We start from the raw sequence: 20,044 nt of genomic DNA, 5'->3' as shown, positions 1-20,044 counted from the left end.
AAGCTAAAACAATCCTCCCATCCATAATACTTCATGACTCCTACAAAGACTGAAAAGAACGGGAAGCTCGAAGTGGGGCTCAAACTTCAATTGGGCCGACGACTTCCTCACTCACACCTCTAGCTGTGCTCTTGCTATTGCTCCTAGCACTCCTCATCTCTTCGTCGCTCAGCACGTAATTGTCGTGTTCATCAACCACCGGTCGAGCTGGCGGGGGGAAATATTCTTCGTCACTTCGTTCTTCGGGGACTGGTCCCTCAATCGGTTTTTCAATCGACGCCATCTCAGTATCGGCATTTTCAACAACCTCGACGTCCTCGCGGTCTCCAAGCCAGTATCTCGCCCTCTTATGAGCACCTAGATCTGGAGTAGCCCATCCGTCTGAGTCGTCATCTGCGAGTCTCTTCGATTTGATCGGCGTTCGAAGACCTTCAACTGTAGACATTGCTAAAACGCTGATGCCTCGAAGATACAGGTAACACACCCGCTTTCTTGCTTTGTTGAAAAAGAAGTAGTTCATTGACCAGATTGATCCCTCTTCGTCATCTTCAAACGGATCAAAATCTTCCGGTGCATATCGGTAGATGCTGCAGTCTCTCAAGCTCATCTGTTGATCGATCAGTCTCCACATGCCGGGACCCCAGTGTGTTTGACTCGAAGGAGGACAAGCAGACTCCGGCGACAAACCTGGCACATTGAGAAACGAATTCAATGGTCGAGGTCGCAAGTTGTACAGAGTTGTATCCAAATTGTTCATGACTTGCCGAAGGCTCTTTTCTCGCTTGAAATCCGTGGGTCGGAGCATGTGAGAGAAATCATAATCTGGATGGCTAGCGTTGAGAGTGGCAATAAGGTAGGCATAAGTCCTCCTCGAGCTGACCATTCCCAGATTGCCGAATGGGCTACTCCGACTGAGATTTAAACTAGAAGCCATCATATGCGCCTGCGGCGGAGAAAGGGAATTGGAGAATTGGAGATTCGCCTTGTATTGCGCTTCGAGGCCATTTTCAATGCTCTTGTACAATTTCTTGTCTCCTCCTGCGGCCTTAGTCGTATACAAATCGCATCCGCCGACAACGTGGAGATCGGGGGTAGTAAAGTTGAGGGAGGAGGTGACAATGTCCAGATCGCGGGTTGGCATATACTAGACGGAAGCGTTAGCAGTGAGAAGGTGCGATGGGGGAAGGAGGTAAGTTGAGCTCTACCTTCATGGTGGGTTTGTTTGATTCGGATAGGTCGCGTCAGATCCGCTGCATCGCATTGACTGCAAAGAGAATAGATTTCTGTCGCGTTTGTTACGCTTGCTGATATGGTAAAAGAGATTTCTCGGACGATCACTTTTTTCTGGCAGGAGGATTCGCCCCGAAGGCGTACGTGGTTGTTGGTATGTGGTAAGTTGGTTCGACCTGAACAGGCTAAGCGATCACCGACGAGAGATATCCAAGCTGGATGCAGACACAGCCCTCGAGCGATACGGGTAGCTAGACGATAGACGTCTAGCAGGCCACAAGGAAGTAATCGCGTCCCATGGCAAATAGATGACGTTGAAGATGCTGAAGTTGATGAAGTGAGGTGAAATTGGAAGGCGGCGGAGATACCAAGTTGAGCCAGGGTCCAAGTTGAGGTTCAAAGTTGGCGGTTGACGACTGCGACAAGCCCACGGCAGGATCATCACGTGAACCCCCGAAGCAACCAATCGCCAACCGCACCTTGAACATGCACAAAGGCGAGCGATGACAATGGATTTATACTCACGGCATCGAAGGTTTGGTATAATGATGGAGTCAATTGTAGCTGATGAAGTCAGTTTCAGAGCGGGCGTGCAGGAGACGGCACAACACGATCCCCGAGGTGCTATTCGCGTTAGCCAACAACCGCAACAGATAGTCTGAACATGCTTGATTATATCATCGCCCTCGTCAATGGTACATTGATAACTTCTGTTGCATCTGGCAACTGAAGAAGAGACCTTGTTTGCAAGGTCCATATCTGTTTCCCACATATATCTTTTCGCAAACGCCTACCCTCATTTCCATCCTCAACTCCCGAAACCGATACGGTGGAAGGCTAGATCAAACCACCCTGTTTGAGAGCTGCTTCGGTGACCTGAAGAAGAATGATGCGTCAACTATCCGGTGTCTCTCGTCATTTTTGGCAATGTTTGCGACGTGCGATCTGGGCATGGCAAGGAACTGGATCAAGTTCGTCTTCATGATATCGGAATCACCGTGGCGTCGGCGGATGTCTCGACGCCTTTCAGCATCATGTTCTACATGAGTTTCGTGACATCTTCTTCGACCTGAATATACATAGAATGGGTGATCAGTTTGAAACACGCAGCGAAAAATCGGGAGGGATTTCAAATAATGACATCATCAATGGACTGGTGGGTATGAGAGTGGGCAAGGGCTTACAGCGGGAAATGACCATGTCATGCGACGATACGTATATTTCCAGGCGACCGGGCCATCGTGCGACGTGGATGGTGACAAATGTAGAGTGACTTACCTCCATATCTTCCAGACTGTCCTCCTGGCTGATACATCTCAGGACATTTTTCTTGCTACTTTCCTGCATTTCGCCAGCCAGCAGGAGTTCATCCAATATAAAATATGCCTTTTGAAAGTTGAAAATAATGTCTAACTCGCACACGTTGCCATAGTACTTGTCCATTTGTTCCACGTATCGGTGAACGATCTCGAGGGTAATCAGTTCGTTGTCCGTGGATGCACAGCCGGCGATGAAGAAGAGAGATGCATAACGCCGATAGACAACTTTAGTGTCTGATGAAAAATCAGAGATGGTCAGCTTCCGGATAGTCACGCAATCACAGTCAGGAGAAAGGAAAGGAGACGACGGGAGCAGGCGAACCCTTGTACTCGAGAAAATTGCACATTCGCGTCCGCCGAGAGAGAACAAGTTGGGAGACATCCTTAATGATTTTGGCTTTCTCTTTGGGTGAAAGAGTGGTGAACCATTTTGCCAGTCTCTATTTGCAGATGGAAATCAGCCAACGAACTGCGGTGGGCAACCTGGCAAAGACTTTGAAACTGTGCGTACCACTTTCCCTTGTCGGGAGAGCAAGATGAGGTAGCTATCTCAAGGTTAGTATTTTAATGGCTGTCAAAGGATAGTTGAGCCTCACTTGATGGCCATCTTGCGCCCACGACATTCCTGAGAGAGTTGGGAAGAGAAAGAGGGAAACTTGACCACTGCAACGTTCAAAAAAGTGGAAGCGGGTCAGGAAAACTGCGGCCAAGCCGCGCCGGCCGCCAGCTTCATTCATTGCTGTGTGCCATACCGATTACCTGATAACTTTTCATGACTTATTATTCCTCAAACATTTGATGTTGATTCCTCGTTCTGTATTCAACTCTCAGACCAATTCCTGTTCACTATGCCGCTACAAAGGCGATTCAACGATTGCTAATACTAGATCCCGGGGGGGGAAGCGCAAGTAAATTACATAAGCATACATTTTGCCTGCCAGCCCCACGGCGAGTTCGATGTTCGGTCCGATTGACCAGTTCAGACTTTCGTTCTGAGAAATATCCCATCGCTCCAAGTATACACCGAGCGTCGTTAGGGTCTAATTCTTCAAATCGCACAATCTGCACACGAGCGAGAGCATCGCAGTTGGCCACCTGCAAGAAGATCCTCACCACGCAGCACCGGCAGCATGAAGTTGATTCTCTCAACCTCGTAGGCAAAGTCCGCTTCCGCATTGGGAATTTGACAGTGACTAAACGTATGAACAGAAATATAATGTCCTCGGGACAATCCATAGTGCGGCGTCCGTTATCTTCCAAGTCCAACATTGAGCTCATAAACTCGCTGCGCTCCAACTTCGCATCCTCCCAACACCACTCCGCTAATGCAGCGAATTCCGATTATACACGCTGGACCACCCGAGAAGATGACACTCTCTACATCCCCTCCTGGCAGCCCACACCGCTCGTCGAGCCCCGCGACTCGTACGACGTCACCGTGAAGCTGTTCTTTTTGCCCTCCATTCCGAGTTCCAGACGATGCGGACATACCCGGGAAGCAATTGATTTGGTGTTAAAAGAGCTCGGTATTGACAGCATCGACTTGCTGGTTGTGAGTTATCCCGGCGTCAGCTTCGACGCCGACGACGAGGAGGAGATCTCCGGGGATGAAGCCGAGAGCGCAGAAAGCGACGAATCCCAGGGCTTCGAAGCACAGATCAAAACATGGCAGGTCCTGGAATCGTTGCATGAGAAAGGCATTATATCTCAACTCGGCGTCTCAGAATTCAGCTCCGAGCGACTCAGCAAGTTCTTGCCCGAAGTGAGAGTGCGGCCGACCGTGGACCAGATCAATGTCAAGGACTGCTGTGTTGTGCCCAAATCTCTCATCATGTACGCTAAAGACCATCAGATTGAGCTCCTCACCCACACAGATTGTATGGATATCTTGCCACCCGGGACAACGAGGGAGCTGTTAGGTCCAGAGAATGAAGGTGCCGGGATCATCGCCGCCCGTCCGGACGCTGGGGCCGATGAACCCGGGCTGAAGGGCGATATCGAGCCACAGTGGGTCGTCAAATACACAGCCGTGGTGAAGAATCGGGGGGTGATTGAGAATAAAGGATATTTCGCTGTTGCCCAGCTGGGTTCCTGCATCGAGGAAAGGTCGGCCGAGAGCGCGTGACAAAAATGGCCATCCTAGAGGTCTCTTCATATTAGCATGGCGTTGGCTGGCCAAATATTGTGTCCATTTCAACCGATCATGCTTCTCTTCCTGCCTCTCAATCTGACGTCGTCGAGTCGTCTCAGTACGGCATTGGAACCTTTAAAACTGCCTCTGTATCCGTCCTGACTTTGTAGCACTTCAGCGTCAAACCAGCCCTCCTGCCTTGGATGTGTAGAATCAAAGGCTCGTTCCAGAACGTACAAATCCACAGCACGGTCTTCCTCTTGTACTGACTGCGTGGCGAGTCCAAAATCGATCAGGACAATCTCCCCCCTGAGATCTGGTGGTTTTGGAATTGTCTCGTCTGTCGCATCCTCTCCATTCGGCCGGGAGGCTTCGGCAAACGGTCGGATCATGATATTGCTGCTCGTCAAATCACCGTGAATTACTCCGCCTTTATTGTGCATTGAACCAATAGCCCTTCCAATCCTGCGCAGCAGCTTCTTCACCTCCTGTTCCTGTGCGGCAATCTCTTCCGCCGAAACACGTGAATCCACGCTCGTGAACCATGCATCCCACTCCTGTAACAGTTGTTTGACACTCTTACCTTCAATCCATTCCATGAGCAGCCATGCTCGTCCTCCACCACTAGCCGTGTTCACACCTCGTCGATCCTCAGTCAATCCTTTGACTTTCCTGGCCGCGTCCCACTCTAGACCCAGGACGACGGGGACATGAATCTCGTTTGTAGGATCACTCGCCAATGCAGAGAGTTTGACTAGCACTCGCGCCTCTGCGAGAACACGCTGCTTGGTCAGCCGGGCATCAAGGGTTGGGTGCCGATAAGGCTTGCTCGGCCGGACTTTAAGTGCAGCTGGGGTTGAGGGAGAGAGAAAATGAGTCCGGTAGAGTAATGCTTCGGCCCCTTGGGCTATAAGTTCCGGTGGAGGATTGGTGCCGGTGAACGGTAACGGAAGAAATGGTTCATCTTGTCGTCGCGATGTGATTTCGGCCAGCACAGGTACTGTGGCAGTCATTTCGATTGTGAGAGATGAGAATGGTGATGGTTTGGAAGGAATTCATCCAACGAGCTAATTTTTGGCGAGTTCTTCGAATATTCTGTTAAATCTGCGGAGTGCGGAGCATTCAGATGCCCTCTCCGCCTTAAAAAATTTGGACCAATAACCCTCTGTTTCACTTCATTGCTAGGGAATCAAACATGAACAAGACGATGTGATCAAGGATTGTTCTGGAGCAGATTCTCTGGTTACGAGCTGGCTTAGACTCACACTATGGTAGTTCTCCATGTAGAACAGCACAATCTCTTCTATTGCCACCCTGCAAATACCATCCTCATATAAGCGGGTATGCATTTCCAGAGCATGGCTACTGTGACCGTGGGAAAACAGCATGAGCACAGAAGCAGATGACATGCAAATTCTATGATATCAGAACCAAGGCATTACACTGATGGCGTAAAATTGGAAAGCTTATCTTCGCCATCCACATCATGGTCATTTCGACGAGTAATTCAAGATACTGGCTGTTGTAGAGTCAGACTTCAAAGTAGGCTCCTTCTCTCCCTAGAGACTTCCCGGTCGACTTAGTCATCTGTGCCTATATCCCTATATTCTCAACCCTCCTCAAGCATTTCATCATTTCGAGCAGAGGATCGTCTTAAGCGTTACGGGGTCAACTGGCGACGTCTTCCGTGGTTATTTTCGTAACTACTGCGTTCTTCCTCGCATCGAGGTGACATTTCAAAGGTGAGGTCGACAAGAGGGCTGAAGAGAGAAGCATATAACTTCGAGTGCTTGGGGTAGGATCTCCTCAAATGCATTGATTTCGGACGGAGTAAGTACCGTACCATTTGGATCTAGAGGTTCTTGTGAAGGGGATTCATGTCTCCATTTCCAGCCAGGTAAGTCGTCCCAGCTATTTTCCAGCATCTTTTTTCTTTCCAGCGCGCAGTGACGATGTCGCGAGAACGACATGGCCAGCGCGACCGACGGTATCAAATCGCCGAGTCACGTCTCATGATAAATGTCTGTTTTCCTTCGATCAAGCCAAAGCAACGCTCGCTCCGGAGCAGAACCATATGTCGACCACCTTCCAGTGTCCCAGATTTTCTTGCCCGTCAGAGGATCTCTCTGTTCTGGACCATCTTGGGGCTAAAAGGGATATCATTTGGCCAAAGAGATCAAATTTTGTACCTCATTGAGAGATCCGAGCCAGACCTGGCGACTTGTAATTCATTCAGGCCTTCCTCAATCACTCTCTTTGTCACGGTTATTTCCTGGTTTGCCTTTCGCATTCTTTTCATCCTGCTATCCATTTATAAATTGACCAACATATATGAGCAAGATGCTTGCAAGAGACCCAACCAACCAGCTAGGCAGAAGATATCACGGTGATTGACTATCTTTCCATTTGCGACACTCATAGGGATGTGTTATCAAGCAGACGAGGAGAAGGCGCTTTGTATTTCGAATCTTCAACACCCTCTTTGATTTCGCTGCCTTTCATCTCATTGACAGGGTCGATGGATTTACAATCTTCACCTTCCTCCCACCCTTCCAAAATAGATACTAGTATTGAAGGATCTCAGTCGTTATCTGCAATGATTTGAACGTCATGCATCCAGGCATTACTTGACACAACTCGCACGCACGCAGCGCGAAACAGGGACATAGACTCATAAACAAAAGCAATTCAGCGAGCCTGTTTCTCTTTGCCTTTTTTTTTTTTTTTTTTTTTTGGTTTTTGGGCTTTGTGTCTCGGAAACGTTAACCACGTAAGGCCGTGGGACTTGAGAAAAGAAAAGCTACTTTTCTTCCGGCTCGGCACTCATTGCTCTGATCATCTGTCTCAACTCTTTGACTTCCTCCTTGAGCTCTCTGATCTCGACGACGTCGGCGTCTACCTCGACGATGGGTTTTGATGTTTGAACCTTCTCGTCCCAGCCTTCGTCGGCGAAATTCATCTCAGCGTCGAGCTCCTCCCACTCTTCGATGGTGTCGTCGTCTTCCTCACCTCTCTTACGGTTGTCCCTAACTGACCGCGCTTCCATGGACTCCAGAGCTGCTGTGATGAGCAGTAGAGGAGAATAGATGACACCCATGACGTAGTTGTTCAGTCTCTCGTAGTGGTAGGAGTCCATCCACCACTCGAAAGGGATGATGAGGAAGAGTAACTCGATGAGATTGAACGGGGCAATGAACACATTCTCGTCAGGGGCTCGGACGAATTGCAGCGTCTTCTGCGCAAACATGGCCATGTACTCATCAATGGCGTTTTCCGTGATGTCCTCGTACGCGCTGTTGTAAAGCGCAATCAGGATGTTGAGAAGAATGACCATCACTACGAAGGTGAAGATGTAGTATAAGATCAAACCGAACGGATGGGCGTACTCGTCAAATCCGTCGAATTCAGGAGATTGCATAACAGAGTTGGCCATAGCAGTCAGGATGAACGTGGTGATTGAGTCATTACCTTCCACTTGATTGAGACCGATGAACGCTTGCAGAAAGCCGATGCAGACCACGACAAGCAATGCGAAGAAGATGATAGATTCCCGCATCATCACTTTGAGAACCACCAACATTGCTCCGAAGAAGCGGAAAGTGTCGAGATAGAGCAATAACCGCATCCAGAACATCGGGGCGGAGAAGCAGAAGATATGGTAGCCGAGCCGATTGAGTTCTCGACGGCGTTCGTCATCTTCATCCGGTGAATGAGCCAGTGCAATCATGCGGATGATGAACGACGCTGTCAGTAAAGCGTAGAGACAGTTGTTGAAGGCATTCCAGAATCCGAAGTAGTACAATCCGACTTTCCAGAATTTGGCAATTTCGTCGCATATGAAGCCGAATGTCATAACATACAGGATACCTTCCACAACGTCGAGATCACCGTCTTCATTAACCGTGTTAACAGCTCCAGTATAGAGAGCCAAGTAGATGAGGGAGATAGAGATCTGAACGACATTTTGGTAAATGGGGGCTCGCATCCGGTCAGGATTGAGATGGGCCCAGTAACTGGTGTTATCGCGGTCTTTGTAGAAAATGTAGGTGTCAGCATCTTTGTCGTCCTGGTGAATCCAGCCACGCCAAAGATACTTGATGCATTTCTGGTATCCCGAAGACCCGATGACGGTCAGGCAGTGCAAGTCGACAGCTCTCTCAATAACATTGGCTGGCTGTGTCTCCTCTTCCTTCCGAAGCACAGAGTATCTCTTCAAAAGCACCTCTTGCATCAGGTATTCCTGGTTCTCCTCGCCTTCGATGATCCGCTTCGCAATTATTTCACAAGCGACGGCTCGGACTTCATGGAGGCCGGCGTCCCACAGTTCCAAGATTGCTTGCCGCTTGAACCATCTCTTGCAAACGAGTAGGCAGTATACCACGCATGCTGCATACTCCTTGCCGCCGGCCTCTTTAGCTGTCTGGACGACCTTCTTCGTGACGATGGAGCTATTTGCAGCGGTGATCTTTTCTTCCGGGAGTTCAATGGGTATGACCTCCTCAATCTGGTACTTCAAACGTAGAGCCACCTTCGTGACTTCTTTGGCGGGAAAGGCAGACGCCGGGAGATCAGAGCTATGGGTAGGAAGCACTATCCAGGATCAGTTTAATGATCGTCACACGGAACAAGCAGCTTGGAATCGCTCACATCTCCGCGTCTCGTCTCTCAAATGAGGCAAATCCCGCTGTCGGTCTCCACCAAACAATTGGGCCCATTTCACCATGATGACGTATTGGTAAACTCGCAAACAGTTCAGAGAATTTTGCTACTCTCTGTTTGGGGATCTTTGGCGGACGAACGTGGTTGTTGGAGCTTGGGAACAGCTCAAGGAGGCTCCCGGAGCATCAGGAAAGATCAGCTCAGCAGAGAAGGACAGGACAATAAATACTCTGCGGCTGGGGAGCTCAGAGTGTTAACTTTACAATTGAGTTTTTGGCACCCTTGGCCTTTGCACGGGGCACTTTACTTGGACATGATGACGGCGTGAAAATCAGGTTCTGGGAGGATCCCCCGGCGCTAGTCACTCCCGTGAGGTACCCCTTCCGTTCCAGCCTTGCCGACCATAATCCTCTACGGGCAAGACGAGACTCACTGAACAGAAACAACAAGGATTCGAAATATCATATTCTTTCTTATCCTACGTGGGTGCAGTGATCAGCTGAGCTTTCAGTCGTCCAAAAATGCTGGTAATGCTTTTCTTCCTTGAACAATGCATGAACCGTAGACGCCGTGGCCAATGAATACTTATACGATCTCTGGTCCCTCGTCACTCTCGCTCAAGTCTTCATCGCCGCTCACTTCTTCGTTCTCCTTGGCCCTCTTGTCCATCAGGGCTTGCAACTCTGCGTCGTCGTGCTCTGTCACAGCCTTGGGTGCCATCTTCACCACACAGCCACCGCCTGCCTCCTTGATGCTCTCATCGATCTCATGGATCGCCTGTTCTAGTAACTGAATGCCCATGCCTTTATCTAGACATTGACTCGTCAAGACGTAGTGTGGCGGGGATACTAGTTTGACCTTCACCTGCGTTTCCGGAGTGTTCTTGGCCTCCGCTTTTCGCAGTGCCTCCTTGACTGCATCAATTCCGTCGTATTTGAAACAGGTCACCTCCACGTCGGCACGCACCTTTGTCGGGTGCGGCGTCAGCTTTTTGCTGATGTATGATTGGAATTCCTCCTTGACCACATCATTTGGGAACGTGACATCGTTCCATACATCCGGATTTGTGATGGAGAGTTTGAAAGCATCATTTGCGTGCCCATATTTTCGGTTTAGTGGCCAGCCAATATCCTCGTACAATTTCAAAATGGGTGTTTTTGTCTTTTCTGCGACGTGACGCATAATAGAGTGGACCGACTTGCTCTTGTTGTATCGCTCTTCGCAGCGGACGATATCTTCGGCAGAGACTCTTCGTTTAGAGAGATCGATATATCCTTTCTCCTTGTCCACTCGCAACACGACGACCACCTCATTGCGACCAATTCTGATGAGCTTTTGTATCGACCTGATCCGTCTTCGCGAGAGTTCTGAGAGAAGGATCATGCCATCAATGTTGTCGTATTCGAGCAGCTTGACATAGGCACCCATTTCTGCTATCTGTTTCACGAGTTGTTAGAATTGCCACTTGGCCGGGAGATATCTGAGGAGACTATCTCATACCTGCTTCACATTTACCATGACAAAACTTTCGATCTCCGGGTATTTTTCTTCATAGAAGCGACAGTTAGTCAAAGAGTCCGGGTCCGACATGATGGCGGTTATAGTGGGGCTTGTGGGTGCGGAATATGAGAGTGTTTCTTCAGGGCTTTAATGTGTTAAATTGTGACTCGGATGCCGCTTTGGACCATATGCGGGACTGCCAATCGAGTGCGGCGGAACACATTTTTTTTTTTAAAAGCTTGCCCAGCAAATGCTACGGTCAAGCAAAGCTATTAGTGGCGGAATCACGTGGTGATGAAGCTTGTCGCTAGGCCGATCTCGCTAAGCCGAAACTTCAGCCCACCCTCTTGGCGGCTGATTGACCAACGGGGAGACGTCATCTCACATGACTATTCCTGGCCTGCTGATTCGCTCCTGCAACACGTTGACGCATTTTCCAGCATCGCCCACCTCTCGACTGAGAATTTTTGGTCAAAGACTCGACTCGATGTAGCTGCTCAAAGCCATGAAATTACGATAACACCGGCCAATCTTTCCAAGGCCGCGCCTCCTCGACTTCCAAGCAACATGGCAGATCGCCGACTTTCGGCATCGAGTCCTCCATCATCCCCACGGAGACCTTCTCACCAGAACACTTGGTCTGGAACCCAGCATGTTCCCCTCACTCCCAGCCGGCTGCGGAAGGCCACGAACATGTCACCAGAGGATAGGATGGCCAGGTCCAAGTCAAATGAAGAGGCGGGCCAAAACAATGACTTGAATCTCTCTCCCCCGGCCATTGGGCCAGTATCGAACATACCGATCATGGCTGAGCCGGGTCCTGGTCCTGGTCCTGTACGGGATGAAGAAAGTCAAGATGTTCAAGGGCAGATTGAAGAGCCAACCTCTCAACAACTGAATGAGAGGACTAAACTACTCGGCAACTATCATCACAATCGAGTCTGTGGGCTGAGAAACTGTAACCATGGCACATTTTCTCCCCGAGCCCCATCACTCCGAAGCAACAGAAGCAGCATTGACAGCACGTCCATCCCATTTGGTCTGTATGCAGGTGATATCGGTGAAGGCGGTAGCCCAAGAGATCCAGCTCGTGGAATCTTGGGCGACTTTGTGACCGACTCTCTGGTTGGCAGTAAGAGCCTGAGCACGACGAGATGGCTTGCCAAGAAACACGGAATCAAAAGTCCGAGATTCATGTATTTCTCATACTACTTTCCCTTTGTGAAATGGGTTCGTCAATACAAGTGGAAGTGGATCCGTGGCGACTTGATTGCAGCTCTCACCATGGCATCTTTTTACATTCCCATGTCGTTGTCATACGCCTCCAATCTTAGTCATATCCCTCCCATCAATGGGCTTTATTCTTTTGTGTTCAATCCCCTGATCTACGCGTTCCTCGGAACTTGCCCACAAATGGTAGTGGGTCCCGAGGCGGCAGGTTCTTTACTGGTCGGCCAAGTGGTGAAAACCTGTATAGCTCAAGGCAATTCGGAGGATGATGATGCTATCCTCAACGCGCAGATTGCTGGTGTTGTAACTGCCATGGCTGGCGCTGTTATTTTTGTGGCCGGTCTCTGTCGTCTTGGATTTCTCGACGGCGTCCTTAGCCGACCTTTTCTTCGGGGCTTCATCAGCGCGATCGGCTTCGTCATTTTGGTTGATCAGTTGATTCCTGAATTGGGTCTGGCCGAGGTGGCCAGGGACGACGGTGAAGTGTCTCATGGAAGCAGCGCCCAGAAACTGGTGTTTCTCGCAAGAAATGTTGGAAAGTCCCATGGATTGACCGTGGCGGTATCGTTTACGAGCTTCGCCATCATTATGATTTTCCGGTACGTTTGAATAATAGCCGTATCCTTTCATGACTCTGACGATTTAGAACGCTCAAACGGGCACTCCAACCACGCTATCCTTGGGTGGCCTACTTTCCCGACCGATTCACTGTCGTTGCTCTCTCTGCCGTTTTTGCCTGGGCATTTGCTTGGGACCAAAAAGGCCTTGATATTCTCGGTGATGTCAAGTCATCGGGTGGAACAGCAATTCCATTTCACTGGCCATTTCAGTTCCGGCATATGAAGCACATCGACACGGCTTTGAGCACGTCATTCCTGATTGCCTTACTTGGGTTTTTCGAATCTTCCGTGGCCGCTAAAAGCTTAGGTGAAGGTTCCCACGGTTTACAAGGCATGACCTTGAGCGCCAACCGAGAATTGATCGCTCTAGGTACTGCCAATATCGTCGGGGGCTGTTTTATGGCCTTGCCTGCGTTTGGTGGATATGGAAGAAGCAAGGTCAATGCCTCGACTGGAGGGACTACGCCAATGAGCAGCATTCTTCTCAGTGCCATTACTATGATATGTGTCCTATTTGTGCTTCCGTATTTCTACTATCTGCCGAAAGGAGTACTTTCGGCCATGATTTCCGTGGTTGCCTATTCGCTCATCGAAGAATGCCCTCACGACATCAAATTCTTCCTCAAGATTAGGGGCTGGACGGAGTTATCGCTGATGACCATCATCTTTGTGGCAACCGTATTCTATTCCTTGTCGGTTGGAATTGCCCTGGGTATCGGACTCTCATTGTTGAAACTGATTCGACATGCAACCAAGCCGAGGATCCAAATTCTGGGCAAAGTCCCCGGAACCACAGACCGGTTCGAGAATGCTGAATTTGTGCCAGAAAATATCGAGTACATTGAAGGATGTCTCATTGTCAAAATTCCGGAACCACTGACTTTCGCCAACACGGGAGAGTTGAAGACACGTCTGCGAAGGCTCGAGCAGTACGGTACGAATGCAGCTCATCCCTCGCTGCCACGAGTGCGTCATGAAGACAACAACAGAAACATCATCTTCGACGTGCACGGTGTCACCTCGATTGATGGCTCCGGCGCTCAAGTTTTCACTGAAATCGTGGAGGAATATGTAAGTCGAGGCATTCGAGTCATTTTTTGCAGGCTACCTCACCGACGAAGCAAAGTGTTTCAAAGTTTTGAAAGGAGTGGGATTGTAGACTTATGTGGAGGATTGAGACATTTCGTGGGCAGTGTTGAAGAAGCATTGCAGTTGTCGGAGACTGAGGATTTGGAGCAGTTTTTCAATCGGCGCATGAGCGATCACAACCAACGACGAGAGTCGCATTGGTAGCAAGATGATGGTGGCAATAACAACATTTTAACGACGACTTTCAAAGCACGAAAAAGTGTTTTCTTTTCAGTGCTCTTCCCCTCTTACGGATATCCTGAGCGAAGCCAGGCCCCAACATGCGAGCAGCTATCGAGAGATGAAGAGCGATCGTCATGTGCGCCGATGGTGGACACATTGAAACCAGCGACAAAAATGATCCTGATCTCATAGATATGGCGGGACATGGTGATCGATGGTATGAGGACCATGTTGACTTGATAAAGCGCGAGCAGCTAACAGTGAATACGCAGGTATACAAAACCCCACGTGGGTGCTTCTGCACAGGAACCTGGGATTTTTACACCATCATGACCGCTAGTGGCAGAGGCCCGAAATATGATACATTGGCATCTCGATCCCACGATACGGTCTGACTGCGAATTCGGGCATCTTTTCACTCGGTTGTCCTCGACACCACTTGTGAACCAGCAAATGGAAATGAGCACGATCAAGGAAAGAATAAGGTCTCTGATCTCCTGGACATGGACACCAGAATACTCAGCCTCTGGGGAGGCTACCTCGGAATGGGTAACTGAGCCAGTCAATGGTCGGATGAAACTGACAAATGCGGCCTGATTTGCCAAGGGATCATCATTTCGAATAGACGAATGTTCAAGGGGTAGCTGGATGGTGCACAGCATTAATGGCTGGAATGTGGGTGAACGGCGTAAAGGTATTTCTTTCTCCTCTCCCGGTCCAATCCTGCTGGAATAATTATGTATCCAACTTGCCTGATTGAGTGATCCCAGATCCTCAAAATCAATCCATCCTTTTTGATATCAACGTGCCTTTCATCTTTGCACCCCCTCCGGTGGTGAATCCATTGGCGGTACCAAACGTCTCCAATTCCTCCTTTGCCTTCCCCTGCCTTAGCCACGCGAGAATTTCCTATGAAATTGGCAGATGGAACTTCCCTAACATGAGCTGAGAGGGTACAACGTCTAACGCCCTTTACGTCCCTGCCGGTGGGAGACTCAGTTTTGGCAAATTGGCAGATGGCAGAGGATATTGTGTCGGGAGCGTGGCGGAGAGTAGGATGGGCTTCAAGAAGAAATGTATAGATAGTGGCTTGAATGACTTTTGAGTGCTTGGAATGGTTTTAGATATAGAGAAGGGGAGGATCGGAGTAAGATCGTATTGATTCTTTGATGGTGCGGACATGACTTCGCATGAGATCAGAGCTTTGATGGCTTTCTTGCATGAGTTCTCTCGTGCGACTGTAAATTCGTTTGTGATGTTGAAATTCCATGACTCGTTTTGATCGTAAGTGGTTTACGGAGTCGATGAGAGGAACTTTGATATACTACCATTTTGGGCAATACAGCCAAGCCTGGAGATGTGTGGACCCAAGGCAGGCAAAGGCTGAGATAAATTAAGGCATGCATTCACCGCTGTGGTGTTGGTACCTCGCTCGCTCTATCATGGTTCTAATGTACCCTACAATACAAACCCGTTACGTTTTCTACATCAAAGGCAGGTAACAGCTCTCCTTCTAAACATGTTATGCACAATCGCGATTTTAATATCCCTCACGCGCGACGCACTCACGACCTCCGCATAGGCGGACCCGTATTATTCGCGACACCTCTCTTCCGCTCAATTTCTTCAATCCTCTTTTGTTCGGCCTTTTCCGCCCTTTCTTTCTTACGCTGATCATCCCTCTCGATCTGATCTGGCCGCTTAATCGCGATATCCTTAGGTCTGAAATCCGAGAACAGCGACTTGAAGATCTGCTCCACGACCCAACACCCGCAGTAATCGGCAATCATGAGCAAGGTCAACGTGTACTTGAACTTGCTTGTGAAAGGGACCAGACGCAACTTTTCGTTGAGTTCGGGGATGAGTTCGGTGCTGCCAGCGAAAGCGACGAATGAACAAGCAAGTAAGCCCCAGTACATGCCGCGGTTTTCGCGGATGGATTCGCGGAAAGGGCGGCCTTGGTAGTTGATGGCGAACGTGGAGACTTGTTGGATCAGTTGCATCAAGTAGACGGCGCTGTTGAGGAGGGATGGCTCGAACTCGCCCTCCAGGTCGATTTCTTCGGCTGGCGGCACGATCGAGTACACGACGTTGGAGAGGTAGATTAAGGTGGCACAGTGGATGGCAAACTGGCCGAGGACGGATCCGAGGATGTATGCATTGAGGATGTTCGGTTGAGGTCGTTCTCGGGACAGAGCTTCGACCGGTTTGGCCCGAGAAATGGACAAAAAGCACACAGACATCAGCATGCCGCTGATAGTGACTTGCCCGTCACCGAATTTGATACCTGCGAGATAGATGACGGACAGACTGTAGGCGCTGATTAAGCAGTTCAGCGCAAGGATCTTGTACATCTGGATAGTGGCGACCAAAGTGCAACGTCCCTGGCGAATGATGTTTGGAATTGCGATGACATTGGCCAACTTGCTGGTAAAAGGCGCTGCAACGGAAGCATCACCTAGCTTGATTGTGGGTGGTTCATTATCATCAAGCTCATTCTCCATCATGGAAGCCGTAAATTTGTCGGCCCAGCCTGCCGCTTTCTGCGCCGCTTCTGCCTGTCGCCTTTGCTGAGGAGTGAGGTTTGCGTTCGATTGCTGTATAGCTTGGGCTCCTGGTGAAGTGATGGTCTCAATGGTTCCATTTTCTGCATCGCCATTCTCCAAATTGATACCTCTTCTCTCTGCTAGAGCTTTGATGGCTTTCTCGTGATGAGGATTGCTGGGACCTGGTGGATAAAGATGTGCGATGCCAATTGGAACCGGTGGGGGAGGTTGATTGAATCGTTTCATGAGCTGGACTTGTTTCTCGTAAATTTCCTTCATCTTTGTTGTTCTAAAGTGTTCACCGATCTTGTTGAGATCATCTTGAGAGCCATTGAGTAGGGCAACACCAATATGCGCTTGTTTCAGGGCACCAACATCATTGGTTCCGTCACCACACATCAGTGTGGTGTAGCCTAGATCTTTCAGTCCGATGAGAATTTCTTCCTTCTGCTTCGGTGATACTCTTGCATACACCCACGTATATCTAAGTAAAGTGTTGAAAGCTCTTTGCCCGGTGAATTTGGAAAGGGCATATCCGGTAACACACAAGTCTTTTGTTTCGAGAATCTTAGGATCAAGATCCGCTGATGGATTAACCGGAATAATGACTTTCTCATCAACGCTACGCCAGACCAATTTCGTCCCCGAATCATCGTGCTCTGGGGCATCCAGAATCAAACAGTCTCGATCGATGATCTCGACCTGTCTAGCCACATGAACTGCAGTGAGAGGATTGTCTCCAGTGATCATCACAACTCGATGGCTGCTTTCGTTTAGCATCTGAACCGCTTTTATTGCGTCTTCCTTCAATGGGGTTTGAAGAACCAAGAAGCCAGCAAATTGTAGATCACATTCAACTTCCTCACGTTTCAGGTCGTTGATGCGCTTTTGGCCGAGTTCGGATTCGGTCGAGAGATATTTGTAGCCCAGAGCAAGTACCCGCGCTCCGTTTCGGGTGAAGTATTTGAAGGTCTCCTCATATTTGGGCGGTGTCTGAACCAACATTTTTTGAATGGTCTCGGGGGCACCTTTCACACCAACAAAAGTGCCTTTTCCCTTTCGTCCAGTCTTGGGATCCGTCATCAGAACCACAGCCACCGAGCTCTGGCGCTTCAGAGCGGAGGAAAATTGGAAACGTCGTTTGATTTGGACGACATGTGATGCCGCTGCTGTTGAAACAGGTTTTTTGGATTTGGATTTCGGCGGCGGAGTGCTCGTTAGAGTGTCATTGTTGCCCAAAGTCCAGTTGAGAGCGGTTAAGGTGGCCTTCTCCATTGGGTCACCGACAATATCTCCTTCATCGAGCTTCACGAGAGCATGAGCGGTCGCTAAAACAAGGGTAGTGTAGACGCCACAGTCCGGCACCTTGGCGATAGTAGATTGAGCACCATCTGCTTCCGCGGCAACGCCCTCTTTGCCCAATCCAAGACCCGCGATGCCGTCAACGACGAGATCTTCACCTGTTAGGGTTCCCGTCTTGTCAAAGCAAGCAACATCCACACGTCCGGCAAATGGTATCCGGAATGGTTCCGTACAAAAGATGGCAAATTTGCTGAGCGCCGCAAGACTGGTATTGACAGCCAATGATAACTCCATTGGCAATTCGGGTGGGACCACGCTTGTGACGATCAAAATGCAGTCGAGAAGGAGTTTGGACCGTTTTCTGTTATTCCTCACGCCTTCTTGCCAAACGTACCAGGAAGCTGCTAGTGCAAACACGAGCAGGAACAAAATGAACCATAAAGCTTCAGCATTGTTGGCCGAGACACGTTCGGTGGAGTAAATCATGGTCCTCACAAGGCTGCCCTGACTTGTTTCGAAGCCGGTCTTCAGGACGACAGCCATGGCCCCTTTATCTGGCGGGGGAGGCACATCGGATTGCACTGTTGGAATACTTTCTGGCGCGTCCTCACTGGCAGCTGGGTGGGTGATTTGCAGCACCTTAGTACCTCCCCACAGGAAAGCATTCTTGTCTAGGCCTTCCGGCTCGATTGTTGCATCTCCTGGACGAAGCAGTATGGACTCTTTCAACAGTGGTGTGCTCTCTCCGGAGAGCATGGCCTCGTTCACAATGGCCGTTCCTTCAATCAGAAGCATATCGCACGCAACGCCAGAATCTTCCTGAGTTCGACCCACCGATGCCAGATCACCAGGGAGTAATTTGTCACTTTTGATTTCCACCCATTTGTTCACGCGGTACACCCAGATGTCATAGGGCTTGATGCTCATTCCTCGAAATTCATTCAAAGTTCGCTGCCTCTGCCAGACAACTGTGCTTTCGAAAGCCACCAGCATGAACAGAGTGAAAAGAGAGTAATACCAGTAATCGTCAAGCAGCCAGAGGCCAACGCAGAAGACTTGGAAGATGAAGAATGGCGCCACCGCATGTTCCTTCCATAATTCGACAAATCCAGGGACAGGGATGTCAAAGGTATTGTCACCATAGTGTTTGTGAACCGTCTCGATTTCGCTCTCAGAGGTGAGACCCTTGGATAGTTGAAAGTCGCGGAGAAGAGGCTTTTCCTCGGCATCAAGTACATAGGCCAATGGCGCAAAAGTCCCCTTCTCAGGCGAGTATAGAAACCGTCTCTTCTGGAATAGGAACGACGTCCTCCCATCTCGCTCTTTCTCCAGCTTGCAGATGGCAGGCGCACCTGAGTTCACCATAGGGATAATCTTGATCAGCTCTGCGTCTTCAACATTGGTCGCATTTCTCGTGGTAAATGTAGTGTCTAAATTGACGTTCCATTTCGTCGAGAGCCAAGTTAGAGATTGGAGTGTGATGATGGTGGCCATCCAAACGAACGTCCACTCTTGGCCATCGATGTATTCGTCGTAGAGATCCTCATTGAAGTAGAAGGCCAGAAAGATCGGCCATAGAATTGTGAAAGGCCATACATATGCTTTAAGAAAAAGGGGTAAAGGATTGTGGAGGCTTGCGGCATAAATCTGGTCGTTATCCACGAGTTTGGATCTGCAAAATAGTGTCAGCAGGAATGGGATCAGGGATCGGCTGAACGTACGGTTTCTGCGCCATGGCGAGCATCAGTCAAGAGCTCGACTACTGTAGGAGAGAAGAATACAAAATACCCCTCCCAATGAATGGCGGCGAAAAGACCTTGAACAGAGTGTTCCTCGAATAAAAGTTAGGGCACATCGAAAGCCAGGGAATCATAAGAGCAACCGTGTCGGATAAGGCAGCCTTGTCTCCGACTGGACTGCAAAAGAATTTGTTTGTCTGGCAAGACATTTTTTTTTTAAAAAAAAAATTATTCAAGATAGTTGGAAGCCTGTGGCAGAAAACTATTCAGTCAGTCAAAATAATTTCCCCATTCCCACTTCAGCTTGGCAAGTTTGTCACTCATTTCATCTCGCATGGATTGACTCATTCACACTCAGCCTCGAAAGTAATAAAGAGTCAGCGTCTCCTTCAAATCAATCAACCGTTGTCAGGCTATCTCAACAGGTGAAATTGCGACGAATATTCCAGAGCCTTCC

General features: G+C 49.3%; 8 protein-coding genes across 8 annotated transcripts; 2 read left to right on the top strand and 6 right to left on the bottom strand.

Annotated features, from left to right (window-relative positions):
* Window positions 1-79: 79 nt before the first annotated feature.
* Window positions 80-1,211, bottom strand: Z518_07709 (uncharacterized protein; the record flags this gene model as incomplete). The annotated part of the gene is made up of 2 exons (XM_013415837.1): window positions 80-1,144; window positions 1,206-1,211. The coding sequence occupies 2 exons, from the start codon at window positions 1,209-1,211 to the stop codon at window positions 80-82; spliced, it is 1,071 nt and encodes a 356-aa protein (XP_013271291.1).
* A 1,058-nt stretch (window positions 1,212-2,269) lies between these two features.
* Window positions 2,270-3,156, bottom strand: Z518_07708 (uncharacterized protein; the record flags this gene model as incomplete). Its single annotated transcript, XM_013415836.1, has 5 exons — window positions 2,270-2,299; window positions 2,509-2,783; window positions 2,872-2,989; window positions 3,061-3,094; window positions 3,146-3,156. 5 exons carry the CDS (start codon window positions 3,154-3,156, stop codon window positions 2,270-2,272), a joined length of 468 nt encoding a protein of 155 aa, XP_013271290.1.
* Window positions 3,157-3,765: 609 nt separating this feature from the next.
* Window positions 3,766-4,674, top strand: Z518_07707 (uncharacterized protein; the record flags this gene model as incomplete). The annotated part of the gene is made up of 1 exon (XM_013415835.1): window positions 3,766-4,674. One exon carries the CDS (start codon window positions 3,766-3,768, stop codon window positions 4,672-4,674), a length of 909 nt encoding a protein of 302 aa, XP_013271289.1.
* Window positions 4,675-4,742: 68 nt separating this feature from the next.
* On the bottom strand, window positions 4,743-5,693 carry Z518_07706 (uncharacterized protein; the record flags this gene model as incomplete). Its single annotated transcript, XM_013415834.1, has 1 exon — window positions 4,743-5,693. One exon carries the CDS (start codon window positions 5,691-5,693, stop codon window positions 4,743-4,745), a length of 951 nt encoding a protein of 316 aa, XP_013271288.1.
* Window positions 5,694-7,480: 1,787 nt separating this feature from the next.
* Z518_07705 (uncharacterized protein) lies at window positions 7,481-9,403 on the bottom strand (the record flags this gene model as incomplete). The annotated part of the gene is made up of 2 exons (XM_013415833.1): window positions 7,481-9,270; window positions 9,328-9,403. 2 exons carry the CDS (start codon window positions 9,401-9,403, stop codon window positions 7,481-7,483), a joined length of 1,866 nt encoding a protein of 621 aa, XP_013271287.1.
* A 521-nt stretch (window positions 9,404-9,924) lies between these two features.
* Window positions 9,925-10,929, bottom strand: Z518_07704 (uncharacterized protein; the record flags this gene model as incomplete). The annotated part of the gene is made up of 2 exons (XM_013415832.1): window positions 9,925-10,776; window positions 10,840-10,929. 2 exons carry the CDS (start codon window positions 10,927-10,929, stop codon window positions 9,925-9,927), a joined length of 942 nt encoding a protein of 313 aa, XP_013271286.1.
* Window positions 10,930-11,406: 477 nt separating this feature from the next.
* On the top strand, window positions 11,407-13,982 carry Z518_07703 (uncharacterized protein; the record flags this gene model as incomplete). The annotated part of the gene is made up of 2 exons (XM_013415831.1): window positions 11,407-12,668; window positions 12,716-13,982. The coding sequence occupies 2 exons, from the start codon at window positions 11,407-11,409 to the stop codon at window positions 13,980-13,982; spliced, it is 2,529 nt and encodes an 842-aa protein (XP_013271285.1).
* Window positions 13,983-15,565: 1,583 nt separating this feature from the next.
* On the bottom strand, window positions 15,566-19,583 carry Z518_07702 (uncharacterized protein; the record flags this gene model as incomplete). Its single annotated transcript, XM_013415830.1, has 2 exons — window positions 15,566-19,520; window positions 19,570-19,583. 2 exons carry the CDS (start codon window positions 19,581-19,583, stop codon window positions 15,566-15,568), a joined length of 3,969 nt encoding a protein of 1,322 aa, XP_013271284.1.
* Window positions 19,584-20,044: the final 461 nt, after the last annotated feature.

Source organism: Rhinocladiella mackenziei (assembly GCF_000835555.1).
Source record: "Rhinocladiella mackenziei CBS 650.93 unplaced genomic scaffold supercont1.5, whole genome shotgun sequence".
Lineage (NCBI taxonomy): Eukaryota > Fungi > Ascomycota > Eurotiomycetes > Chaetothyriales > Herpotrichiellaceae > Rhinocladiella > Rhinocladiella mackenziei.
The sequence above is the reverse complement of the archived record's forward strand: the minus strand, read 5'-3'. Positions and strand labels throughout refer to the sequence as shown.